General features: G+C 50.3%; 1 protein-coding gene across 5 annotated transcripts in view; it reads right to left on the reverse strand.

Annotated features, from left to right (window-relative positions):
- The window catches only part of Bcl11b (BCL11 transcription factor B), an 88,201-nt gene extending 73,822 nt beyond the window's left edge, over nt 1-14,379 (reverse strand). For 4 of the 5 annotated variants that reach the window (XM_021179317.3, XM_021179314.3, XM_029484914.2 and 1 more), the window contains exon 1: nt 13,184-14,379. In XM_021179317.3, the coding sequence (XP_021034976.1) occupies nt 13,184-13,241 (58 nt within the window). In that variant the 5' untranslated portion in view covers nt 13,242-14,379. The remainder of the gene's footprint in view (nt 1-13,183) is intronic. The other variant, XM_021179315.3, reaches the window with a different exon arrangement.
- Between the last annotated feature and the right edge of the window lie 8,432 nt (nt 14,380-22,811).

A 22,811-nucleotide genomic window follows, 5' to 3' on the forward strand; every position in this document is an offset into this window, starting at 1 on the left:
CCAGGGACCGGAGTTCACCATCATAGCCCCGAGGTCAGCACAACAGCACAGATTTGGGCTCCCTAGAGCATGCCCTGCACACATGTGCACACACACACACACACACACACACGCATGACACACGCACACCCTGCCTGCCCACAACAACCATCAGCTGGGGGACAACTCTCTCGCACTTCTGGGTATGTGAGTGTCACTCAGGGAGGTTCTGGCTCTGGATCAATGATTTGGGAAGTCAAACATCAGCATTCCTTAAGCTGCCCCCAGCCCCTGGCCCCACGTTATTCCAATGGGTGGCCTGGCTGGGGAGTAGGAAGGTAACAGGTAACGCTGTGTCCCAAGCCCTGGCTCCAGCTGGAGCCGAGCCTTCTCCCCAGAGCTTTCGTTCATGTTCAGGGCTTCCCTATTCATGAGCTTCCTACTCACATTCTTCTACCTGAGTCCTGGCCAGGCACCAAACTGGAAAACAGAAACCCAGACAGGCACTGGAAAGCCAGCCCTACCCAGGGGAAGAAGAGCAAGTGCTCGGGGACATGGAAGGGAAAAGCAAGCCGAAAAGGCAGCCCTGGCTTCCCCTCCCGCCCCACCCCCCACCCTGCGCTCCTGCTCAGACCTCCAGACCCTTGTAAAATTCTCACTTCTCATCAACTCCCCACCTCATCCTTTCTGTCAGTAGGTTTTCTTTTCACTCTGAGAAAGAAAACAGCCTCTTCAGACTGCAAAAATCACTTCTTGGCAGCTCTCAAACCACACTTTCAATGGGCTGGATGTTTTTAAATTTCTTCAGCAGTCACTCCGTTTCCCCCTTGTTGTTTATGTTATTTTTCTGGAAGGGGCACAGGACCTAAATATTTTGAAGCTAATAAATGCTTCAAAAATCAGCCACTCCCTCAAGGGATCCTTAGAAGGCTCAGCAGCAAAGTGCCATAATAAATCAAAGGAAGTGGGCAAGGGAGTTCTGTGTTCCCCTCAGGGTCTGGGCGACTCTGGCTAGGATTCTTCCTTCCTCCGTGTCAGCCTTGAAGACAAGTGGCCAGGTCTTCATGGGAGCTGGGGACAGCCACAGGTCTGCCACTGAGGAGGGAGATCAATTGTAAGCTGCTCAGCAATTAGGAATGGGTAGTGATTGGCACAGAGGAACTGAAGAGGGTGGAACGAGGAATAGAGATATTCCGTGGCAGTGGGGTTGTTAAGGAGCCAGAGCCAACATGGAAAACTGAAGCAAAATTGTCTGTGGCATCTCCAGTGCTCCATGTGAGTCACTGCTCTATGTTTTCTGAATATAAGCTTGCTGGGGGTCTAGTGCATGTGCAACACTGGGTGTAGAACCTGAGGCAGGTGACGTAGAAAGAAAGGACAGCTGGAGCCGTGCAGAGAGAAGGGCAGGTACCACCAATGGGAATCACAGCCTGAGTCTCTCTCTGCCCGTGGTTACCGGGAGGCAGGCAGGGCCCTCTGTGAATTAAACATAGAAGACACGCACCGGAAAACATGGCAGTTCAGAAACACCCGGCGTGTGTGTAAATCCTAAGTCTGTTGTCTGTAGATCATTAATAACAACAACCGAGGGGAAAGAGAAAAAAGGGGAAAAAAAAAAAAAAGACAGGTAACGGTGCCATCCTCGCCACGCCGCCCAGAAACCATTAATTACACTTGGAAAAAAAGAAATCGGAGTTTACTTTAAAAGGAGCTCGAAGACAATGCTACGTAATTAATTTACCGATTTATCTTATGAAAAGCCACCCTGCCATGGTTAAAATGTAATCACAGCCTTCAAGCTGAAGGTTCGAGGGAGAGACTGGATTCCCCGTAAACCGCTTGTCAGGACGGAAAAGGTAATTATTCGGTGCCTCCTCTCCCTTTAATAATCTAACATTGAGCAATACTGTTTATATTGAAAAGCTTGCACCTTTAATTACCAATTACATATACATAATTTCAGAGCCAAAGGAGAGGACTGCGCAGAGTCCTCCAGAAATATACGGATGCATTGTGCCCGCCCGGCACACAGGAAAGGAAGAACGCCGACTGAGACATAGGAGAAGGGTGTCCAAATAGTGTTTGGTCAGAAAAGAAACAAAAAGGGACAAAGGAAATAAACGGAGAAGCAAAACAAAATGGGGATGGGCGGGGGGGGGGCAAACTGAAATTGAAATTGAGAATTCAAACCAAGCAGGGAGAGGTGCTATCCCTGGGCGGGATCCACTGCCCGCCTCGAGCAGTCCTGGCAGGGCCTCTGCTCCTTACAGCCTTTGATAAAAATAATAAGCCCACATCTCCAGCCAGTGTTGCTCTCTCTCCACAGCAAAGGGCTCCATTTCGCCTGTTAATTGACTCTACCTTCCTTACTACTAATATTATTGATATTATTGCTATTAGTATATCATTATTATTAATTATATCATTATTTTTGGCCTTTTTCAGTCACGCCCACCCACCTGGACAGTTCTCATAGTGTGAACTCCATCCTCCTCCCTGTAAGGAGGTTTCAGGCCACAAAACTTCAAATCCATGTTGTAACTCCAAAGAAACAGAGACCAGTATAAACATTAGTAAAGATCATACATGACTGTCCACAGTATCCTTCCAGCTCCACTCCTCCTCTGACCAGGACTCCAAACCAGCATTCTTTCCTCTGTAATATCTGGTTATGTATCTGTCTGTCTTTTTACTACCCTCATGCAGTAATCCCTGGGAGCCCCAGGAATTGGGTGTTTATTGCACTGCAGTGCTGAGGTTCCCTTTACAGGCAAGCCAACCTGGAGTACCCAAAGCCCTCCAGGTAGGCAGGCAGGCAGGCAGGCAAGCAGGCAAGCAGGCACACAGACAGACAGACAGACGGACAGACAGACAGACAGACAGACAGACAGACAGACAGACAGACAGACAGACAGACAAGCTGTGCCAGCTCAGGCTTAGCTCAGAACGTAGATCTGGGCTTCCACTACTAAAGGAGTTAGGAGGAAAAGAAATCAGGAGAAACATAAAAACTACCTCCCCTCCCTCTTCCCATGTTGAAAGCAAAACGCTTGCCTGTGACATCAGGCTGGCCCTGCCAACGTCAAGCACGGGCTTTCCTCTCCCCACCCCCAGGCCACGTGTGGGTCTCTAAACTCTGGCCTGTTGCTAATGATTCTCTTCTGAAGAAGGTGGCAAGGTCAACGCCCCCCTCCCCACCTTCACTCAGGCATCAGAGTCCCACTGAACCCCAACTTCTGTGTTAGAGTAGATGGACCAGGCAGCTGACTGGGCCTGGCAGCTCAGGGAGAGGCTCTCAGAGACACACCAAAGGCTGTGGTTTCATTTCCGCTGGCAGGCGGATATGGGCTGGGCATGTAGTGTGTGTGTGTGTGTGTGTGTGTGTGTGTGTCTGTGTGTCCCTTCTAAGAACTGTACCAATAATGGAAGAAAGAAAAGGGACAGAGCCTGTTGGCCAAGACCTGAGAACAAGGAGTCTGTCCCTCTGGGAACCCTGCTTGCCTGCCCTGAACTGAAGATGTACGTCTGGCCCAGACACTTGCATCTCTCCGCTCCGAATCAACCTCGGAGGACCCAGCCTCTGCTTACACAGGCAGAAAGTCCCAAACGCACACAGAGAGAAGAGACAGATGAATGCAGCCATTCCGACCTCAAACTCTAGAAACTGGCCCCCTCCTTCAACTTCATCCTGTAAATTCAGACTTAACAAGTAAGGCCGAAAAGCGTTCCCCTGAAAAGATACGTGCTTTCCTGAAAAGCTCCGGGCATCAGGCAGCCTGCAAACCATGACTACCTTCAATACACCTCGAGCAGGATAGGAACAGCAGTTGCTAAAATGTTTGACTCGTTAGGAGAAAAATGAATGGACGGATGCAGCCGGCAACTTGCTCAAATGTAAGAGACCACAGGATTGGAGAGGGTTTTCAAATATTAAATTTAAGGCACGTGAGCAAATATATATATATACATACATACACACAAATACAGAGAGAGAGAGAGAGAGAGAAGAGTTAGATTTTCTTTTACAACAAAACCACATTTTATTTACAAGGCTGGGCCTCCTCCCAGCTGGTTAACGCATTTAGAGGCAATGAAATCAGGCTTCACAAATAATAATAGGCATCACTGTTAGTGGAAGGGGAACCCTTGATCCTAAGGCGAACTTCCCCAGTCTCAGCTCCGCTGGGAAGGAATTTGGGACAGAAGACAGAAACGGAGAGGAGCTGTTCACACTAGCTCAGCCAAGCAGCCACCAAACCTCCATCAGAGGGCATTACCTAGCCTGAAAGTCCCTCTGTCACACAGATCCTAGGGCCCTGCCTGCCCTGGTCCATCAACAACTATCTTGCACCTGCCCCTCAGGGAATTCCAGCCAAAAGATCAGCTATCCTCAGGCCATGGGGTGTGTGCACTGCTACACACACACACACACACACACACACACACACACACACAAGTCCTGCACACACATGACTGCAGGCACACACCACACACACTCCTACACTCACATTGCTGCAGACATACACACATATATAGACACACACACACCTACACTCACATTGCAGACACAGACACACAAACAGACATCACACACACACACACATTGCTGCAGACATGGTACATCATGGACTCCTGCCCCCCCCCCCCTTTGCTTCTGGTCAATTCCAAATCTCTATTCTTAATGGCTAACTCACAGTTAGTACTGTTTCAATAAGGTAGGTGGAGACAGTAAGGAACGATTGGGGGTGAGGGACAGGTTGCTAAAACAGTGTGCCGCCAGCGTCACAGCCCCCATCACGATGTGCATGCATGTTTACAAGAAATGTTCAACATCCACCGAGCTCTGCCTCCTCTGACTGGAGACTTTATGCCGGCTACCCAGGAAGCTAGCGACTTGGCCAGCTAGCCCATGCAAAGGGAGCCTCTTGTTCTATTCTGGGTGGACACTCAGGAGGGGCCAAGACACCAAGAGACACAGCAACAGTAACACCACCTACACGGCACCCGGCAGAGCACAACACTTTCTGAGCTCCCATCAATTTTTAATTTATTAGATCCAAGGGAAAACAACCGCCATGGGGGCTGGGAGAGGGCTGATTGGGAGAAAGCAAGAGTCAGTTCTTGGGGAAAAAAAATGATCTACGGCTGGATGACGCAAGGCGCTAGGACGACGGCGGCGACAGCGACGAGAGGTTTTATGAAGTTCTTCAACTGAGGGAATAATGAAGTGCCCAGAGAGGAGATGGAAGCCAGAATGAGGCTCATGCTGAGAGGATTGTCCCTTTGGGGCCACAAAGGGTTAGGTCCCCAGCAGGGACCTCCAAGGACCAAAATAACAAGGTCCAGTACAAGACCTATACATTCTATCCCACCACTTCTGCACTGGCCATCAGCTCCCTCAGAGGGTTTAGAAGTCCTGCAAGTCCCAGGTGTCACTTCCCTGCATTCCCCTAAGACCCTCCAGAAGCCACCTCCCTGGAGGAATAGGGACGGACACACACACACACACACTCCAGGCTGCCACCCTGCCTGCTTTATATGCACACACTACTCAAATTGAAATTTTCACATTTTTTGTTTGTTTGTCAAGACAGGGTCTCTCTATGTAGCCCTGGCTATCCTGGAGCTAGCCCTGTAGACCAGGGTGGCCTCGAACTCACAGATCCACGTGCCTCTGCCTCCTGAGTGCTAGGATTAAAGGCGTGCGCCACCACACCCAACCTGAAACCTTCCCCATTTCTGACAAGTAGAATAAAGACTGAGAGAAATCAGTAAGCTCGGGATGTGAGGACAGACTGGGTTTCTTCTCTAGGAAACTGACCAGGATTGGGGCTGACATGACCAATGTGGGGCATGATAGAACCTAGTCAGCCTGGAGGTAGGGAGTTTCTGAGCCTTGAAGACGTCCTGGCTACAGGAATATCCTCACTTATACAGCCTTGGTTGACAGACTCTAGGTAGGGAAATCCTGTGATGGGGACAGGGGACCCCTGTCTGCACAGACTGTCCTATAACAGCCTCACCTTGGGGAAAGTCAGACCGATTAAAAACAGCCTCTAAACATCTTCTAAAATGCTCTACAGGATTAGTCCAAGCCCCTCCCTCCCACTGCACAAAAACACGGTTCAGGAGGCTAGATCCCCTCAGAACTAAGGAGAGACTAAGGAAGGAATAAGGTAATTCACACTCAGGCATTCTCATAGACCCTCGCCATACCAAAAAGTTAAAATGAAAATCTACACCCGGGACAAATGAGAATGAATCAATGAATCAATAGGCTTACGCTTTGATAAATAAAACAGCTGCCTTTTAAAAAGAAGGAAGGGAGGATAAAAAAAAAAAAAAAAAACATCAACGGTAGAACACCTTCTAAACACATTTGCCCATGACACTGCAAGTGCCTTCCATCTTCAGAGCCACAAACAGGGCTGGCAATGATTTGATATAAGAGCGTTCTCTGTGGCCAAATGAGAGCATTTGTTTTGTTTAACATTTTGGGTTTTCAAAGATACAGGGGGGAGGATTTCCATGGGTACAGCGGAGATAGGTTGTCTCTACGGGGATTCAGATACTCAGACAGCAAGAAGCCCACAAGGGCAACAGCTTCTTCCCACACCTCCTCTCTCCAGGGTAGAAATTTAAACATGACTCCAACTTGGTCTTCTTTCGTTTGCAGCAGTGCCCCTGTCTGAGTACTTCTTAATGGAAGTAATATTGGCACTTGCTTTCTTAAGTCCCTCAGCATGCTGTTCTACAAGGCCTCTTAGAGTGGATCACAAATGTATTTGTAGTTTAGCAGTTCAGTAGAACAAGGTCGTAAAAAGTTACAGCAAAACAGAGGATTTTTTTTTTTTACCCTCTTTTTTTTTACTTTGAAGTTACTTAATTTTGTGTGGTCTGGCATTGCATCGCAGTAAATAGTTCGAGCTGGCTAATTCCACACCCAAGCAAATTATCAGCTGCCACGAAGAATGAGAGAGAGAGAGAGAGAGAGAGAGAGAGAGAGAGAGAGAGAGAGAGAGAGAGAGAGAGAGAGAACGAAATTCTAGAATATCAGCAACTACACAAAAGACTTGCATATGTCAAAACACCATCCAGAGTCCCCGGAACACAGCTCTGCTCACAATCTAGCACCATTCTGACAGGAACCAAGAGGCCGCTGTGTTCACCTCTCTCCCTAGCACCTGATGAGGGAGGGCACAGAGCTATGCCCACCTGACAGCCTGCTTCCAGCCATTTTTTTTCCAGCACATCCTGGGAAAACCAAGCACTTGGGGTCCACAAACTAGAGGCCTGGGGAACAGAATGTGGGCAAATCTCACAGGTCTGCATGTAGCTCCCCAGGATGGGAGATTTGTGAAATCCTTGGAATCTGCCCCCCTGACAACCCCCTCCCCAGGCAGATCACATGAGCCACGGTATTAGCCGCTGTATGACACAGGACCACCGTCCTCAGCTTTCTTCTCTGTCTCCTCCAGACTAAGCACGATCAAGTATGCCTACAGTTAATGAAGTCTTCAGGGCAGGATGCTCCGCCAGCATCAATACCTTGACCATGATCTTGTGGTGCAGGGTACAGGCCCTCCCCCAAAAAGAGTTAATTTTTCACCTCTCCTCCCCAGATGTGACATCAGCATTAACTTGGGGACCAAAATCCTTGGAGAGTTTAAGCTAAAAGAAAGGCCCAACCAGGCAGCCAAAGAGTCCTTCCTTCATGAAAGAGAGGCTCTCAAAGGACAACGTCTAGCTGCCGGCTGTCCTATCACCCCTTATAATTTTTTTTAACGAATTGAATGTCTGTGTTGGTGTGTAATCACAGTATGGGAAGGACCCCAGATTCTAAGGCAAATGATTGGGGGTTCCTATAAACTGAATTAAAAACAAGCAAGCAAAACAAAGCAAGCAAACAAACAAACAAAAAACAGTTCTCTGTAGGCAACAAGCCGTTGCCCAGACCCAAGACTGAGAGGTCCTACATTCTTTATTTCATAGTTCCCCTGTGTTTGCCTCCACGGTATGCTTACCACTGGCCAGACGCAAACATTGAATGAAGTAGAAACACCATCAGATAAATGGCTGGCCCTCTTCCTCCAGCTGATGACAGCTAAGGCTTTTGTCTGACCTAATTTATTTCTCTTTCAGGTTAGAATAAAGCACTTTCCTGTGTCAGGGCAAGCTCTTCAGCTCATCCTCTGAACTCACGCAGACGACTCCAGTTCGGTGCGCTGTCTACGGATCTCACAAACTCTAAAGCTAAGACATCGTAGATCTAGAAACCCCACCATCAACACATACATATCCCCCGGCACTAAATCACATGTTTGGGGAGCGGTGGAGCATTGTGACATACCATCTATGAAGGGAACTCTCTGAGGTGAAAGGCGCTCTGGCCTCAGCAAGCACACACTGCTTGCAAACAAAATCACCCGCACTGTTTGAATTATGCTATATCGTTAGGGAAAGGGTGCTTGCACCCTTAGTTCCGTGGACTCTCTGTGAAGAAGATGGGATTGAGGGCTGTCATCAAATCGGAGCCGAAAGGATCACCATCTATCAGGTTGTCTTGGGTCCACGACCCCTTCAGCAACAATTCACAGTGGTCCCCCACCCCACCCCCCGGGGAACACTTGCTAAGATGGGCCACCCCTAAAATGATGACAGCTCTTCCCAGACTCCCTAGGTGGACTGTGAATGCTTAAGCAACAAAACAAAATGTTTAGAATGTCAAGACCATGGTCAGACCAAGGGGGAGAAAAACACTCATTCAGGAATAACAATTTTAATTGTTTAAAAAGAAAAGGAAATTGGAGGAAAAGAAAAAACCGCCTCCCCACCTGCCAGGTAAAGAGGGGTTTACAAATCGATGCCAATGGCTTGAAAATAGATTTCTCAAACTTATATTCTCATTTTGTCCTGCACAAATCTCTGCAGGAAAATCAATATTACAACTTCACGCTTAAGACATTTTTGCAGCGACACAAACTGCAGCCGCTGCTGTTGCAGCCGCCGCAGCCCGATGTGCTGATGGACGCGGGTTCCCAGGCACAGCGGCCAAGACACCGCAGCCATGACACGGGCACCGAGCGCCCCCTAGCTGACGAGAAGCGCTAGGCGAGGCTTGGAGCATCAGGCATTTTACCCTTAACCAAAAGCAAATGCTACTGAAAGTTTACTTTGGAAAGTATTTTATCACAGCAAGCGACAGAGAGTGCAAAATGGATGGATAAAGGTGAGGAGGATCGATCAGGAATCAGGTGTGATTAGGCGTTCAAAACCTCCTTGCTGCTGTAGGAAACTGGAGTCCGTAAGCAGACTGTTTTACATGGGTCCATTTCACCTGAAATTACTGTCAGATGCATCATCGAATGCTGATCTTTCCTCTGGCCAAGAAAGAGCTGCTGGGTCCTTTGGTGTTAAGCTGAAGGGTGCATCTAACCATCGAATCCTACCTAATCTTTCCAAGTCTCTCAGGCCAGCTCCCAGGACTGAACCCCAAGACTGAACAGTTGACTCTGGTTTTCTGTTATGAAACACCCTGAAGACTAGATAAAATTTGCCAGAGCCAGGGCTCATGCAGATAGCAGGCTTCCCCCTCCAAACAAGAAACAAGCAGATATACAAAAATCTTTGAATAAGAGAAAAAAAATCTCCTCTGAAAATATGGGGGCTGTTAAAGTGTGCTCATGGTTGTCTTCACTTGGGTGCGAATTACAAATGAATAAAATCAACCTGGCATGACACCTTTGACGAACATGTTTTTATTCTCCCGTGGAATCCGAGCTGCTGACATACCACACTTCAAACGACACGGGGTTCCCTTCTGTGCAAAGGGCAGACAAACTTCACTGCCCCTACCCGACGATGAAAAAGAGAATGAGAAAAAGAAAAGGAAAAAGAAAAAGAAAAAGAAAGAAAGAGGGCCCATGTCCTATAAATTTATCAGAGACGCAGTTTAGTACGATAAGTGGAACATTATAGGTATACTGTACCCTGGGGTTCAGACAATTGTCAACGGAGCCGCCTTTAAAACATACAACAACCACAAAACCCAGTCTGGAGAGGCTAGCATTGAATGGATACAACCAGCCTAACTTTCTGCGGCAAGTCTTGGGTCTCTGGCTGCTCTGCAGAATCACCAGTGCATACAGATTTTGCTATTCTTCCTCGGGAACCTGTTGGTGCGTTATTGAAAAGTTGGCTTCGTTAAGGGCCTGTATAATTGGCCACTCCATTTCACCTCCACATTTCCCTCAGAAAAACCTTTGAGCTTTTCCACGGACCTCAGACTGTATTTCCTTCTGCCTGACCCTGCCTGGCATGGCTGGTACAGGCCCTTCCCTCTGCCTGGCCAGCGGCTGCCTCCTGCGTTACCTCCCTACCACCGTTCCCCAGGCTGATCTGTGTTTGTTTTTCCTAATGTCTGTGTCTGCCCTCCTGTTTGAAAAGCCGCATCCATCTGGGTCAAACATTTTGAAACAAACCAGAAGCCCAGATCTTCTTTTCCAGCTGTCTCCCACCCCCTTAGCTACCTCAGTCCTCTTCCTACTCATCCTGCCTGTAACCGTAACACGCTATGAAGCCCTTCTCCTACCCTAGGAAACATACACCAAGATCAGGGATGCCATTTCTGGTTTCCTAGGCCATCAGTGATTCTAAGTTGCATCATCTCCAAAGAGCCTTTAGCTGCTGCCCCACAGGCCCAAGGCTGCCACCCAACTGAAAACGATCCGCCACGTTTTAGATGGTTTCCTTCAGATCTGAAATCTCACATGGGAGTGACTGCCTGTAGGGGCTGAGATAGCACCTGCTCTGCTGGCCAGTCCTTTTGCAACCAGGCCTCCTGTATCCCCTGCTTCATAGCTAGTCACATTCGCCAGGCCACACTGTATCTCCTGCATCCCTGTCTTACACCTTCTAGGCTGTTTTTCTGAACACCATACCGACCACTCTCCTTGCTTACCCCCCTGAAACAATGCCCAGGCTCCCAGGGTCCCCAGGGTCCCCAGAAGGCAGGTAGACTTGCTCAGCAGCCTGGCCTCCTCTGCCTCTCTTCTCCCCAGCACTTCTCTGCCTTCTCTGCCTCTGCTGCAGGTCAGCTGGCTTTTCCCAGCTGCTCTGAGCAAGGGTGAGACAGAGAACCCATGCATGGAAGGATGTCACACGAAGCACCCCTCACCCCCATCCCCAGACCCAGCTGCCACCAGTCCCTCTGCTCAGAGCTTGTTCAGGATGTCCCAGGGATGCCCAGAGAGGGACAGCAAATCTATCTGCTTTTCCCCTAATACTGCAAATGCTCCAGAGTTAGGGGCTACCAGTTTCTCCCCCTTCCCACCGACTCTCTCCCCTCCTCAACAGACGATTCTAGTAATTATACAGGGGATGGGGGTGGCAGCCAACTGCCTCCCGGACAAATTAGGGTCTGGAAGTGTGGAGGTTTTTAACAACCACTTCACCTAAAGGTAGGGAGGGACTGTAAAATAACCCGTGGCTGCAGCGTACTAAAGCAAGAAAATAAAAGTCAAGTGGTCAAAAGGATCTTGATGAGACCAGGCTCAAATCTGGTTGCAAAATATTTTGTTTTAAATGCAACCAGCAAGTCTCCTTTGACATTACAACACTGGAAAAAAATAAAGAAGATTCCCTTCTCTCCTCCCCTTAAGAGACATCCCTTTCCTAAGAACCTCACTTTAATATATATGCCCCCCAATATAATAATAACAACAACAATAATAATAATAATAATAAACGCACAAATTCTTACTAACGTGTCTGCGGTAACAAAGGAGAGAGGGAACAGCAACAGCTTCGAGCAGATGGCTCCTGTGCTGGGTTGGAGGGGAGGGGAGAGCCCCTTTATATATTTATTTATTTATTTAAATTCTTTAAAATATAACATAAATATTCGGCTCTCGACTGCAGGGCAGCCAGTCCTCAGCGGCGGCCGTCATTCACAGGCTTCTCCAGCTCCAGAGCGGGGAGCCCGGCCCCAACGCAGCGAGGTGAGCGAAGGATTGCAAGATTACAACCTGCCTGAGGTCTCGATGGCACCCAGAGGAAATTTTATTTCTATTGCAATAAAAAATTTAATAAATAAAAAGCAACCGCGACCAAAAAAAAAAAAAAAACCCGCGGGGGAGAGACTCGCGCAGGCTGCGGCCGGGGCTTCCCAGAGCTCTGCAAGCCGACCTCGCCGGTGGCAGCGCGGGGACCCGGCTGGCTCTGGGAGAACTGCGTACCTGCGCCGCTCGCGCTGGCGTTTTCTTTTCTAAATGAACCCAGCTGGGGCGGTGGAAGCTGCTGAGTGTCTGCCCTGCTGCCTGACTTTGCAAGCCCCTCCACTTGCTTGAAATCCGGTGGATTTGCACCGCGACCTGCCTTGTTTATATAGATAGGGAAGATGAAAGATACAGAGATAGAAAGATGGATAAGAGGGTGATAGGTATTTTCTTCCCTTCCTTTTTCTTTCTCTTCATTTTTACTGTTATAAGAGCATCCCTTTTTTTTCCACACTCATGACTTTTTTTTTAACTCGTGGTGGGGATTTTTTTTTCACCAACCCAAAACCTCCCCCCACACCTTTTTTTTTTTTTTTTTTGAGTTGGGGGGGGAAAGAAGACAAGACCGTCCCAGGAGACGGAGGTGGGGAAATGAGGAGGGGGTGCTCCAGCACAGCAAACAGCTGCGCAGCTGGATTCTTTTGCAAATAGCGAAAGGAGGGGAGGGGACGGCGGCTTCGGAATCCTAGCAGCGGCGCGGTCGGCGCCCAGCCTGGCGGGGCGCAGCGACAGGGAACCCGAAGCCCGCGGCCATCCCTTTCCCCTGCGGGTCCCCGGGTCCAGGGCGCTCTCGGGGCTCCGTCCGCCCGCTCCTCCGAGCGCGGACCCACGCGCTCGCCAACTTTTCCCGGCTCCCCCTCCCCCTCCACTCCTCGGCCCCCTCCCCCTCCTCTCCAAACCCCGCCACCAGCGCCGCCGCCGCCACACACGCCGCTTGGAGGGCCGAGCGTCCGGCCGGGCTCGGCGCGCACAGCCGCCTGCAAGCCCGCGCGCCCCCTCCCCGGCCCGGAGCCCGCGGCGGTTGCCCCCGGCTGCAGAGAAACTTTCCCAGAACCCCACGCTCGGCCGCTGCTCCCGGGTTGGTGTCCCCAGCCCCGGGCGCCCGGAGCCCCAGCCGCCGGCCCTTCGCGCGTGCGGCAGACACTTACGCGTGATGAGTTCCCTCTGGGACAAGTGCTGCGGGTTGCCCTGTTTGCGGCGGGACATTGCCCCGGCATCTATTCTGGCATCGCCCGGAAAGCTGCACAGATGCGGGCCGGGGAGGGGGTCTGAGCCGCCGCCGCCGCCGCCGCGCCTCCTCCTCCGCCCGGGTTGGTGCCTCTGCCCTTCCTCTCTTCCTCTTCCTCCTCCTCTTCTTCTTCTTCGTCTTTATTTTGCTCTTTCTTCTGGGCTGTGTTTTTGTTTTTGTTTTTGCAAAAAGAAAAAAGAAAAAGCCAGGAAGATGGCTTGCTTTAAAATAGAGAAAAGGCTAAAATAAATTATAAAACTGCTGTTGCTCGCCGCTGGCTGGCCGGTTTCTTTAAAAATATATTCTTTTGGAGGAAAAATATCTCTCACACTTCTTCAAAGTGCTTGGCCTCTTAGACTTGTAAATGTCTTCTTGAAGTTACGCCGGGTTTTGCACCGGCCTCTGACACTTTTCTTTCGGGGTCTGGTAGGTGGAACGCGCACTTCCACCCAAGGGGAGGGGGGAGGAAAAATGCAAACAAATTTCAAAAAAGCCAAAAAAAAAAAAAAAAAGGCAAAGAAAACTTGGGGACTTGTCTCGTACCCCCTCACCCCGCCCCCTCAAAAACCCAAAAGCAATGAAAAACTGCCTTGGTTCGGCTCTTTCTGGGTTTTCTGCGCGCTGCCTGCTTTTTTTCTTTCTCGGAGGCTGACCCCTCCGAGGCTCTGGGGGACTCCGGGAGCGGCTCCTTCCCGGGTCACCTGGCAGGCTGGCGCCGGCCGGAGGGGCTGCGGGTCCCCGCGTGCGCTCCCCAGCACTGCCCGGCGCCGCGGGCCCAGGGGGAGCGGGGCTGCGGGGCGGCTCGCCCAGTGCGCCCGGGTCGGTGCGGGCGTGGACGGGAGCTATAGATTGCAACGTGAAGATGGCGGAGTCCGGGTTCTCCGGGAGCTCTCGGTCTCTCTGTGGCTGGGGCTGCCTCTGTACAATGGGATAAAATTCAAGTTCAAGTGCGGACGTGACGTTTAATCTGCTCTAGAGACAAAAAGACCCAGAGAGTCGGAGCACTGGGGGCGACTAGCGGTGGCTTTTTAACATTGTACCCTGTAAGAGAACAAGAAAGCACACACCGAGACACGCGCGCGCGCACTCACACACACTCGCCAGTGCGCACACCCGCAACCCAGGCCGGCCGGCCACACGTGCAAACTACTGTTTTTGTGAGCTGGTCTTATCACCGAGCACCGGCTGCGCAAAAGAAGGGGGGGGGGTAAATAAAATAAAATCTTGTCCCCACTCACTCTTCCTCCCCCGGGAGCCGGACTCCCTGAGAAAGGGGGCGGAGTGCTGTGTGAGTAACTGAGGTACACTGAGTCCAAGCAAGTCCAAACCCACCCACTCGAGAAAGAGGGCTGGAAACCAAGGGCTGGGGGAGACTGAGGCGACAGATACAATTGTTTTCCTTCACTCCCAAGAAAAGTAGTTACAGTTGGTTTTACTTATTTGGGGTGGGGAGCATTTTGTAGAAACTTCCAAAAAGTGTCTCCATATAAACCGTTGGGGGTTGGTCGTCTTAAGCAACAAAATTAATGATACTGAGGGGCACAGTCGGGGGTGCACATTTTGTTTGAATCCCATTCCAGAAGGGTTCTTCGCCCTTCTGGGCCCCATTAACTCCTAGGGGTCAAGCATTGCCCCGCCCCCACACCCTAGTCTCCTTGGGAAGCACGCGCTAGAGGGACGGGTTGGGGGCACTCCACGTGGGAGAAGTCTGGGACTCACAGACCCAGAAGTGGGCGTGGCCAGCTCTCGGAAAGGAGGGTGCCTCGGAGCGGCGCCCCCCCAATTCCCTCCGTGAAATCTCTGCAACCTGGAAGTCGTCCCCCTCCTCCACCGCCGGGGATCGGACTTGAAATTGCTTGTCCGACCGGGAAGGACAGAGCCGCCTTGTCAACCGTTTGATCTCCAGCCGGCCAGGACAAGGGGAGTTGTGGGGGCCTGCCCGTGGCCCGGGGACAAGGCCAGGCTGCAGTCCCGAATGCACCGCCCCCTCCCGGCGCTCTCCTCCTGGAGACCAGCTGGGTCTACTGGATAACCTGGCCTCCCGCGCTGGGCGCGCCAGTAGGCTGGACCCCTCTCCCTTCCCCGGCGGCCAGGGCGGGTCGGGGCCTGGCTGGGGCTGAGTTTTGCGGTGAGCCTGGCTGCACCACCCTCACTCCGCCTCAGGCCCGGCGCCCCGGCTTCAGCCCAGGGATTGGCGAGGCTGCAAGGCCTCCAGGCGAGCCGCCTCTCCCGGGGCCTGCTCCTCAGGGGGCACCTGGGCTTTTTGTTCATCCTGAAAGCCATGGGTGGGGCCATGGCACCAAGGAAGAGTCGTAGTGCTAGGAGCAAGGAAAGAAGGATCTCTCTTCCCTTCCCACTTCACCCAAAACAATCTCTGTACGATGTGCCCCGGCTTGCAGTTTCCAGCGCTCATGGACTGCAGGGTCTACCGACCGAGGCGAGGTTGAGATGATGCTGATTAGGGGAGGGCTTGCACCTCCTTCCGCAGGCCGCGTGTAGCTGCCTACCAACACACACACACACACACACACACACACACATGGGCACCTCTCCACGTGGTCCAAAGTCTGGAAGCGTCTCCTCTCAACCCATCCCGTCTCACTGGAAAAAAAAATTCTAGGAAAGTGGCCGAAGTAGGAAAATAATATAACCCACACCCACCCTTTAATAAACTTCCCAAGAAATCCATAAACTGCCCTTATTCGCACACCCCCGCATCAATTTGAAAGATCAACTAGCCTTCTGTCTCTTAGACTCGCAGATGGGAAGGAAGGCCAGAGAAAGGTACAACTTTGCCCAAAAACACACAGCACATCAGGGGCAAGTCTGGACTTAAGACGCTGCGCCCTGACCAAGGCAGCCTGCCACCATGGGCGCGAAATTTAAACACGTGGCCCTCACCTTCTGGGGGAGATGGCTACAAGGAAGGGGGAGCGAGCCAGGGGCCCGGGTCGAGGGAGGAGAAAGAGGGGCTCTTTCGGAAAACAGGGGGCTTAGGGGTCCAGGAGTCAGCTGCCTGCTCGAGCAGGGTGGGACCGGGGACAGGGCAGCGGGAAGCAGCGGCGGCAGTCCGGACTGACCCCAGCAGGTCCTCCCCGGACCACGCGCTACCCCGACGGTGGGAAGGCGCGCGCGCTGAAGGCTGGTGCAGGGCCCGAGCTGTCGCTGTCGCCGCGGCGCGCTCCACCTCGCGGCCGCCAGCAAGAGGCCGCCCTGCCCTGCCTGTGCCTCCTCCTCTCCCAAGAGGCGCCCGGGCGCAGGCAGCAAGCGATCCCAGCTGCCACTCCAGTCTCCTCCTTTTCCCTCTGCCCGTCTGGCACGGCATCATTTGCGCTGAAAGCTGTTAATGTCTGGTCTCACAGCTCCCCCTTTAGTCTTGCGGCGCTCCGTGTCTCCCGTTCCCAACCAGATCAATAGCTGCCTCTCGGCCGACCTTGACCTCTTGCTCGACCCGCCTTACTTAGGCCTCGGGCTCCGGGGTACCAGCTCTGGCTCTCTCTGCGCTCTATCATACTGGGCTGGAAATCAATAGCGTTTGCTCAGGACCTTGGGCCAGGCAGGTATATCCAAAAAATCCTTAGACAGATCAACCCACCTACGACGAAGCATTGTTTAGAATAAAGTTCATTCACAAACACACCACACACACACACACACACACACACACACACACACACAGAGGGGTGGGGGTGTGCAGGTGGTTACCCAAAAGCGTGAAGGTTCAAACGTGGGCCTGAAGCCCTTGCATAAAACCTTAGCATCATTTCTCCTGTACCTGCGTTAGGCCTACTGTGTGGTCTGCTCTTGACACAGTCCATAATCAGATAGAAATAAATGAGAGAGAATAAATATGAATGTCACAATGCTTTGCTCTTTCTTGCCCGGCTTCACACTGCATTCTCAGAGTGAATCTCCACAGCCTGCATCCCTTTAAGGATAGGGGAGTCGTCCTTTACAGAGGAATTGTTCAAAAATTAAAATTAAAATTCTCTTCACCGAATCAAAGTGTTTTTTTTTTTTAAAGCTTGCGTGGGGTCCTAACTCCCTGCGTGTGCTCCGTATGACAGGCACAAGTGAGGGCAGGCTGGGCAGAGCCTTGGTCAAGCTTTTTGCTTAAAATTCCTTGAAGAATTTTCAATCCTTAGGCGCAGACTGGGACTAGTGGACGAGTCTGTAATGTTGTCTTTGCCTTCTGAGCTGTTATATTTTCTCTTATGTCTTTACGAAAATCTGGATAGATCTAGATAAGTGGGGGGTGGGGGGGAGGATGGGAAGTCCTGGAGTACTTGCAGGAAAAAACAGACAGTTCCGTTTGTTTTTGTTATCTTCTCCCTACCAAGGATCCTCCCTCTGAAATGTAGACAGATAACTTTGGAGCTGTGTGAAGTCCCAACAACACAGCTTTACCAAATTGGTTTCATTTCTGGTGCTTTTAAAAAAAAAAAATCTGTGCAAAGAGAAGGCGAATCTTCTCATTTTCACAAGTGTGGGGCAAACTCGGAAGTAAGCTATGCCTGCTGCTTCTGTTCTTCCAGGCTCCAAACCTTATTGACTGTGAAGACTCGTAAAATTCAGTGAACACTCTGATCGGAGCATCTACACCTTTTTGAGAACAGAAATGCCCAGCCAGTCCTATACACATTAAGAAGGCGCCCAAGATGGTCTTGATGGCTTTCCTAGTGATTTGAAATCCTTTCAATTTAATTATCATATTCGAGATGTGTGTGTGGTTTGTGGACTCCGTTCTCTCCCTCCACCTGTATGTAGGGCCCCAGGGACCCACGTCCTCAGGCTTCTCCGCTAAGGCCTCTGCTGGCTGAACCATCTCTCCTGCTCTGCTTAAAATCCTTCAGAGATCAAATCCAGACTCCTTGGTGGTCAGGAGAGGCCTGGTAAGTGGCCCTGAACACCATCTAGAATCACATGTACTTCCTGGTTAAAGGGAAGGCTTTGCTAGATAACCGAGGATTTAGGCCTTAGCACCTAAAGGCTAAACAGGATCCCCAAACTTGCCTCTCACCCTTCTTCGGTTTGTTCTTGTTGAATTTAAGATCCAGGCTTTTGTTAAGACATGAGTCATTACTTCTTCTTTTCTTTCCTCTTTCTGCCCCCCTCCCCTCCAAAAGAAAAGCTTAGGCTTCATACCATAGTGGATTTTTAAGAATCATTTAACTACTTGAAGTAGGCTGAAATAGGCTTGGGGGCTGGGGGAAGGGATCAGAGGTAACCCTGCCTGCTTTCTTTAAGTCTGCAGCCTGGAAGACTTAGAAACAGTTTCAGTGATCCTGATTCGTACTTTATTTTCCCTTTTAAAATATTAAAAAGCAAAAACAAAACGTGCCCATTTCCCTATATCTGAAAAAGGACACACGCCCACCCTGAATGTTCCTAACTCTGCCCCTGTCATCAGAAGTGATCCTGAATGGCTCCGTATCAGGGGATCTGGAACTATTTCTACAGCCTTCTCACCGCGTTTGGAATTTTCTTGCCTTGCTAATTTTAATTCTTTAGTTGAGTCATCAATTCAAATTGGGCAGGGAAACCATCACCCAGTTGGGAAAGAGCCTCACCAAGCTTACCCTCTCTCCTCTCACAGACAGGGGTCAGATTGGGGTGGACCTAACTCCACACGGGTGTGTCATGCGCAGGACGTACCTGCTGCTGTTCTGGGTCTTAGCGTGTCTGGTGTGACTTAAAAATGCAGAGGGGGCCATTTCCCTGAAGATGGTGACATTTCTACTTCAGACACGCTGGCACATGGCACCCACACTCTGGGGCCTGAGTTCAGTGATCTGGTGATGGAGCAACCTGCCCTGTTGAGAGCAGAGGCCAGGGTGTGCTCAGAAGGGTGAAGATGGTTCATTTGGGAAAGCACCAGGATTCAGAAGGGAATTTTCAGTTCCAGCTCTGGCTGTCAGGGCTGTGGCAGAGAACCAGGGCGACAAGGAGGTGCCTGGTGACGGGAGATGGGGAGGGCTGGGGATGGTGGCAATTGTGAAGATCACCTTCCCAACGAGGGTTTGATGAGGCTGTGAGGATTAATTAGTTTGTATCCTTAAGCAGTATGAGAAGGAGGAAGTTTCGGGAGATGTTAAGCTTAGAGTTGTAGACAAGTTTGATTCAATCGAGAGCTGCCCCCACCCCCAAGGCCCAGGCTGTGAAAACCCCTATCTGTGCAGTGATGTACTACAAGGGAAGTGAGGGGGAAGGAAGCCTTGGGAAGAAAGGAGCATGAGTCAGTCAGGCTAGCATCCCTCCTGAAAGGCGCAGCTAATGAGAACAGTGCGAGGGGGTGAAAAAAAAAAAAAAAAAAAAAAAAAACAAGAAAGGAAAAGAAAAGCCAGCCAACACCTTGCTTCAGTTGTGCCTTCCAGAGCTGGAAAGGCAGGAAGGGGGGGAGCTCATCTGTTGTTCTGCCGTTTTAGAAACAGCCACACACATGCTTTCGAGTGAATTCAACAAAGATAGCTTGCATCCTAGAGGCTATGGCTAAAGGCTTCCCTCCTGTTTAAGGGGAGGGCTGGGACTGTAAGCCCATTTGCAAACCAGGCTGGACAGGACTGGCTACTGAGGGTGGGAGGCAACATCCCCACTGTGTATAGAAGTTTGCGGTTGTTTCATATTCAAACATGCATTGTTGGGAAGGGGAGACAGAGATATCAGGTGTTCAGGTTACCCTCGGGCGCAGAGCCAGTCCAAGGGCAGCCTAGGCGGCATGAGACTCTGTATTCAAAAAAAATAAAATAAAATAAAATAAAATAAGAAAGTAAAGTGTAATATAAAATAAAACAACATGTACGTTGGCTAGAAGATGCACTTTGGGTACCATTTACAAGGCAGACAATTTACCACAACAAAAGACGATGAATGTCCCCCAAGGGAGAACTGATACATACATACAGAACACTGTACATTCTGATATTAGTTTAATCTGCATCTTTAAAAAAAAAGATTTCCCTGTGATCTTAAGCCTTCGGGATCTTTGAAACAACAATGGCTTCTAAAATATAGAAGTGATGATAATATTCCCCATCTGAACTTGCAACAAAGCCCTTCCCTCCCCCACCCCCCACCCCATCGCCTTGAGCTCACTTCCTCCCACAAGTGTTACAGGGAGTACCAACAGGAGCAGAGGGTCCCATTTCCGGCCCGTGTCCAGCTCACCCCGATGATCTGGAGCCTAAACGGGGCAGATTTATGGCCAATTGTTAAAAATCTGCATTTGGACCCCCAGATGTAGATGGTAGCTTCGTCAGCTGCTGGAATTCAACACAGGCGTCTGTAGCTTCATTATTCCTATCTGCTTAACAGGAACAATTAGAGAACAGAAGACTGGGGAGCCTGTTTGGGGACCGGTTCGGTATTGTACCCAGACCACACATTCCGGCTGGGAAGGAAGACAGTAATGTATAAAGCATTAGTGGATTTAACACTGTGCGCCGTGCTTGGGGGATCGAATTGTCAATGTTTCTGGCAAGAACTCACACTCCAATTGAAATCTATCACACACCTTAATTAGCTCCGGGTACCTAAGTGCACCCAACCCAGAGGCAAGTTGGAAACCAGAGGAAGAAGAAGGGGAGCTGGCAAGGAGGCGGTGTGGGGCGTGCCCCTCGGGGCTCCGTGACACCCCCATCCCACCCCTCGTTTTCAGAATGGAGTGCACCAGCCACGGTGCTAGAGGACACAATTGTGACTCACCACCCCAGCCCCAGAGAACATCGGTGGAAGGCGTTTGGATGGTTCACCCACGTTGACTAAGGAGATGAGGCGAGGCTACGGTGGGTGACTCGGGGCTGTTGCCGGCAGTAACTGGAGCCTTTTTTTTTTCTGAGCCAACCATCCCACCTGGACCTCGGCACAAATTATTGTTTTCAATTACCACCTGTGTATTCCTTCCCATGCAACTTATTGATGTAAAATTACTGCTACAGCGGTATAAATAAGTTATACCGCAGTTGTAAAATGGAAGAAATTTTGTTGTAGCAATTATGTTCAGCAAGATGACAAAATAAATTTCCAGAGCTGTGCCTGCAGTAACCTGGGGAATTTAAACCTCATAATTTCCATTCATTTCAGATAATTTGGAGTAATTTCTATATGTAATAACTTTGTAATGAAAAACAGCAGTACTGAAGTGATTTCACTGTTTGCTCCTCCTATGGTATACGTGGCACAAAATAAATGATAAAAATAATATTTCCTTTTTATATGTGTGTGTGTGTTGAGTAATTCCTTCAGTAAAAATCATAAACTAATACCCAGACTAAATCTCTGTCCACAAAATGAAAAATAAATTGAGTTAAAGAAGTGAGAGAGAATGGAAGGCTTTGGATGTTTTATTGTGACTTTATTGAGTTGTCTCAATCCCAGGCCCCTCCTGCTCTCTGAAGGTTTCTGTTCCCAAGCAAGAGATGCAGAGAGGCGAGACCCCCAAACTGCCATGGCAGGGGGGGACTCTGGAGAGACCCCCCCCAAGACTGGAGGACCTCTCCAGGTAGGCACTTTGCACCCCTAGCATGTTCAGATTGTCACTCTTTCTTCCCCCCAAGGAGCAGGCTCAGGGACGTGGCTGATCCCCATCCAAGTCCTTATTTGGAAATTAGATTTATCTGTTTGTTTATAATTTTTTTTGCAGATGGGTGTTTTGCCTGCTTGTATGCATGCATGCATGTATGCGTACCATGTACATGACTGGAGCCTGCAAAGGTCAGAAAGGGACATCAGATCCCCTGGGACTGGACTTAGGGATGATTGTGAGACACCATTTGGGTGCTGAGAACTGAATCTGAGTCCTCTTCAAGAGAAGCAAATAACCTGAAGCACCGAGCTGCCTCTCCAGCACGCCATCAAGCCTCTGACAGCAGTATTCACCGACACTAGGAAGGGCCTGTTAGGTTGGACAGTGGCCGAGTAGGTTCTGACATATTTCCTCCTTTAATTAAAGAGTTGGCAAGGTGGCACTGTGTTCCCCCACCGCTCTGGTGCCCTGCCAGACCTCTGCCAGTGACACATGCGACTGATGCACAGGGCCTCTGAACGCCACTCACTATTCATCAGAAGCTCCTACGGAGCTGTTAGAAGGTGACAGGAATTACAGCATCTGCATTAGCTCCAGGCTCCATGCAATTAGCCTCTGCCACCACTGCCGTGCCTATCAAGGGCTTCTCCTAAATAAAAAATGGAAACTGAGTCTAAAGCTGGACTTCAGAAGAGATGGCCAGGCCTGTAGTTCTGACTCTCTTCCTACCAGCCCTGAGGGCTCCATACTGCCTGGGGTTTTGTAGCCTGCAAGCCCTGCCTTCCCGCCACTCTCTCAGGATACAGATGGGCAGGCATGGGCTAGGAAAAGGTACTCGCTTGCTGAGGAATGTGAAATGTATGATTGTCTCTCATTTAGGACCCTCTTTGTCACCCGGCCTCAGCACACTTGAGAGCTGGCAGTTGAGGCCTCCGCCACACCGGAGCTGCATGATAGAGCCCTGTGGCTTCTCCTTGGACACAGCTTGACTGGTGCACTGTGATCGAGAGGTAATTCTACTTATTAG

This window comes from Mus caroli, unplaced genomic scaffold (genome assembly GCF_978045245.1).
Source record: "Mus caroli unplaced genomic scaffold, Mus_caroli_1 scaffold_14, whole genome shotgun sequence".
Classification (NCBI taxonomy): domain Eukaryota; kingdom Metazoa; phylum Chordata; class Mammalia; order Rodentia; family Muridae; genus Mus; species Mus caroli.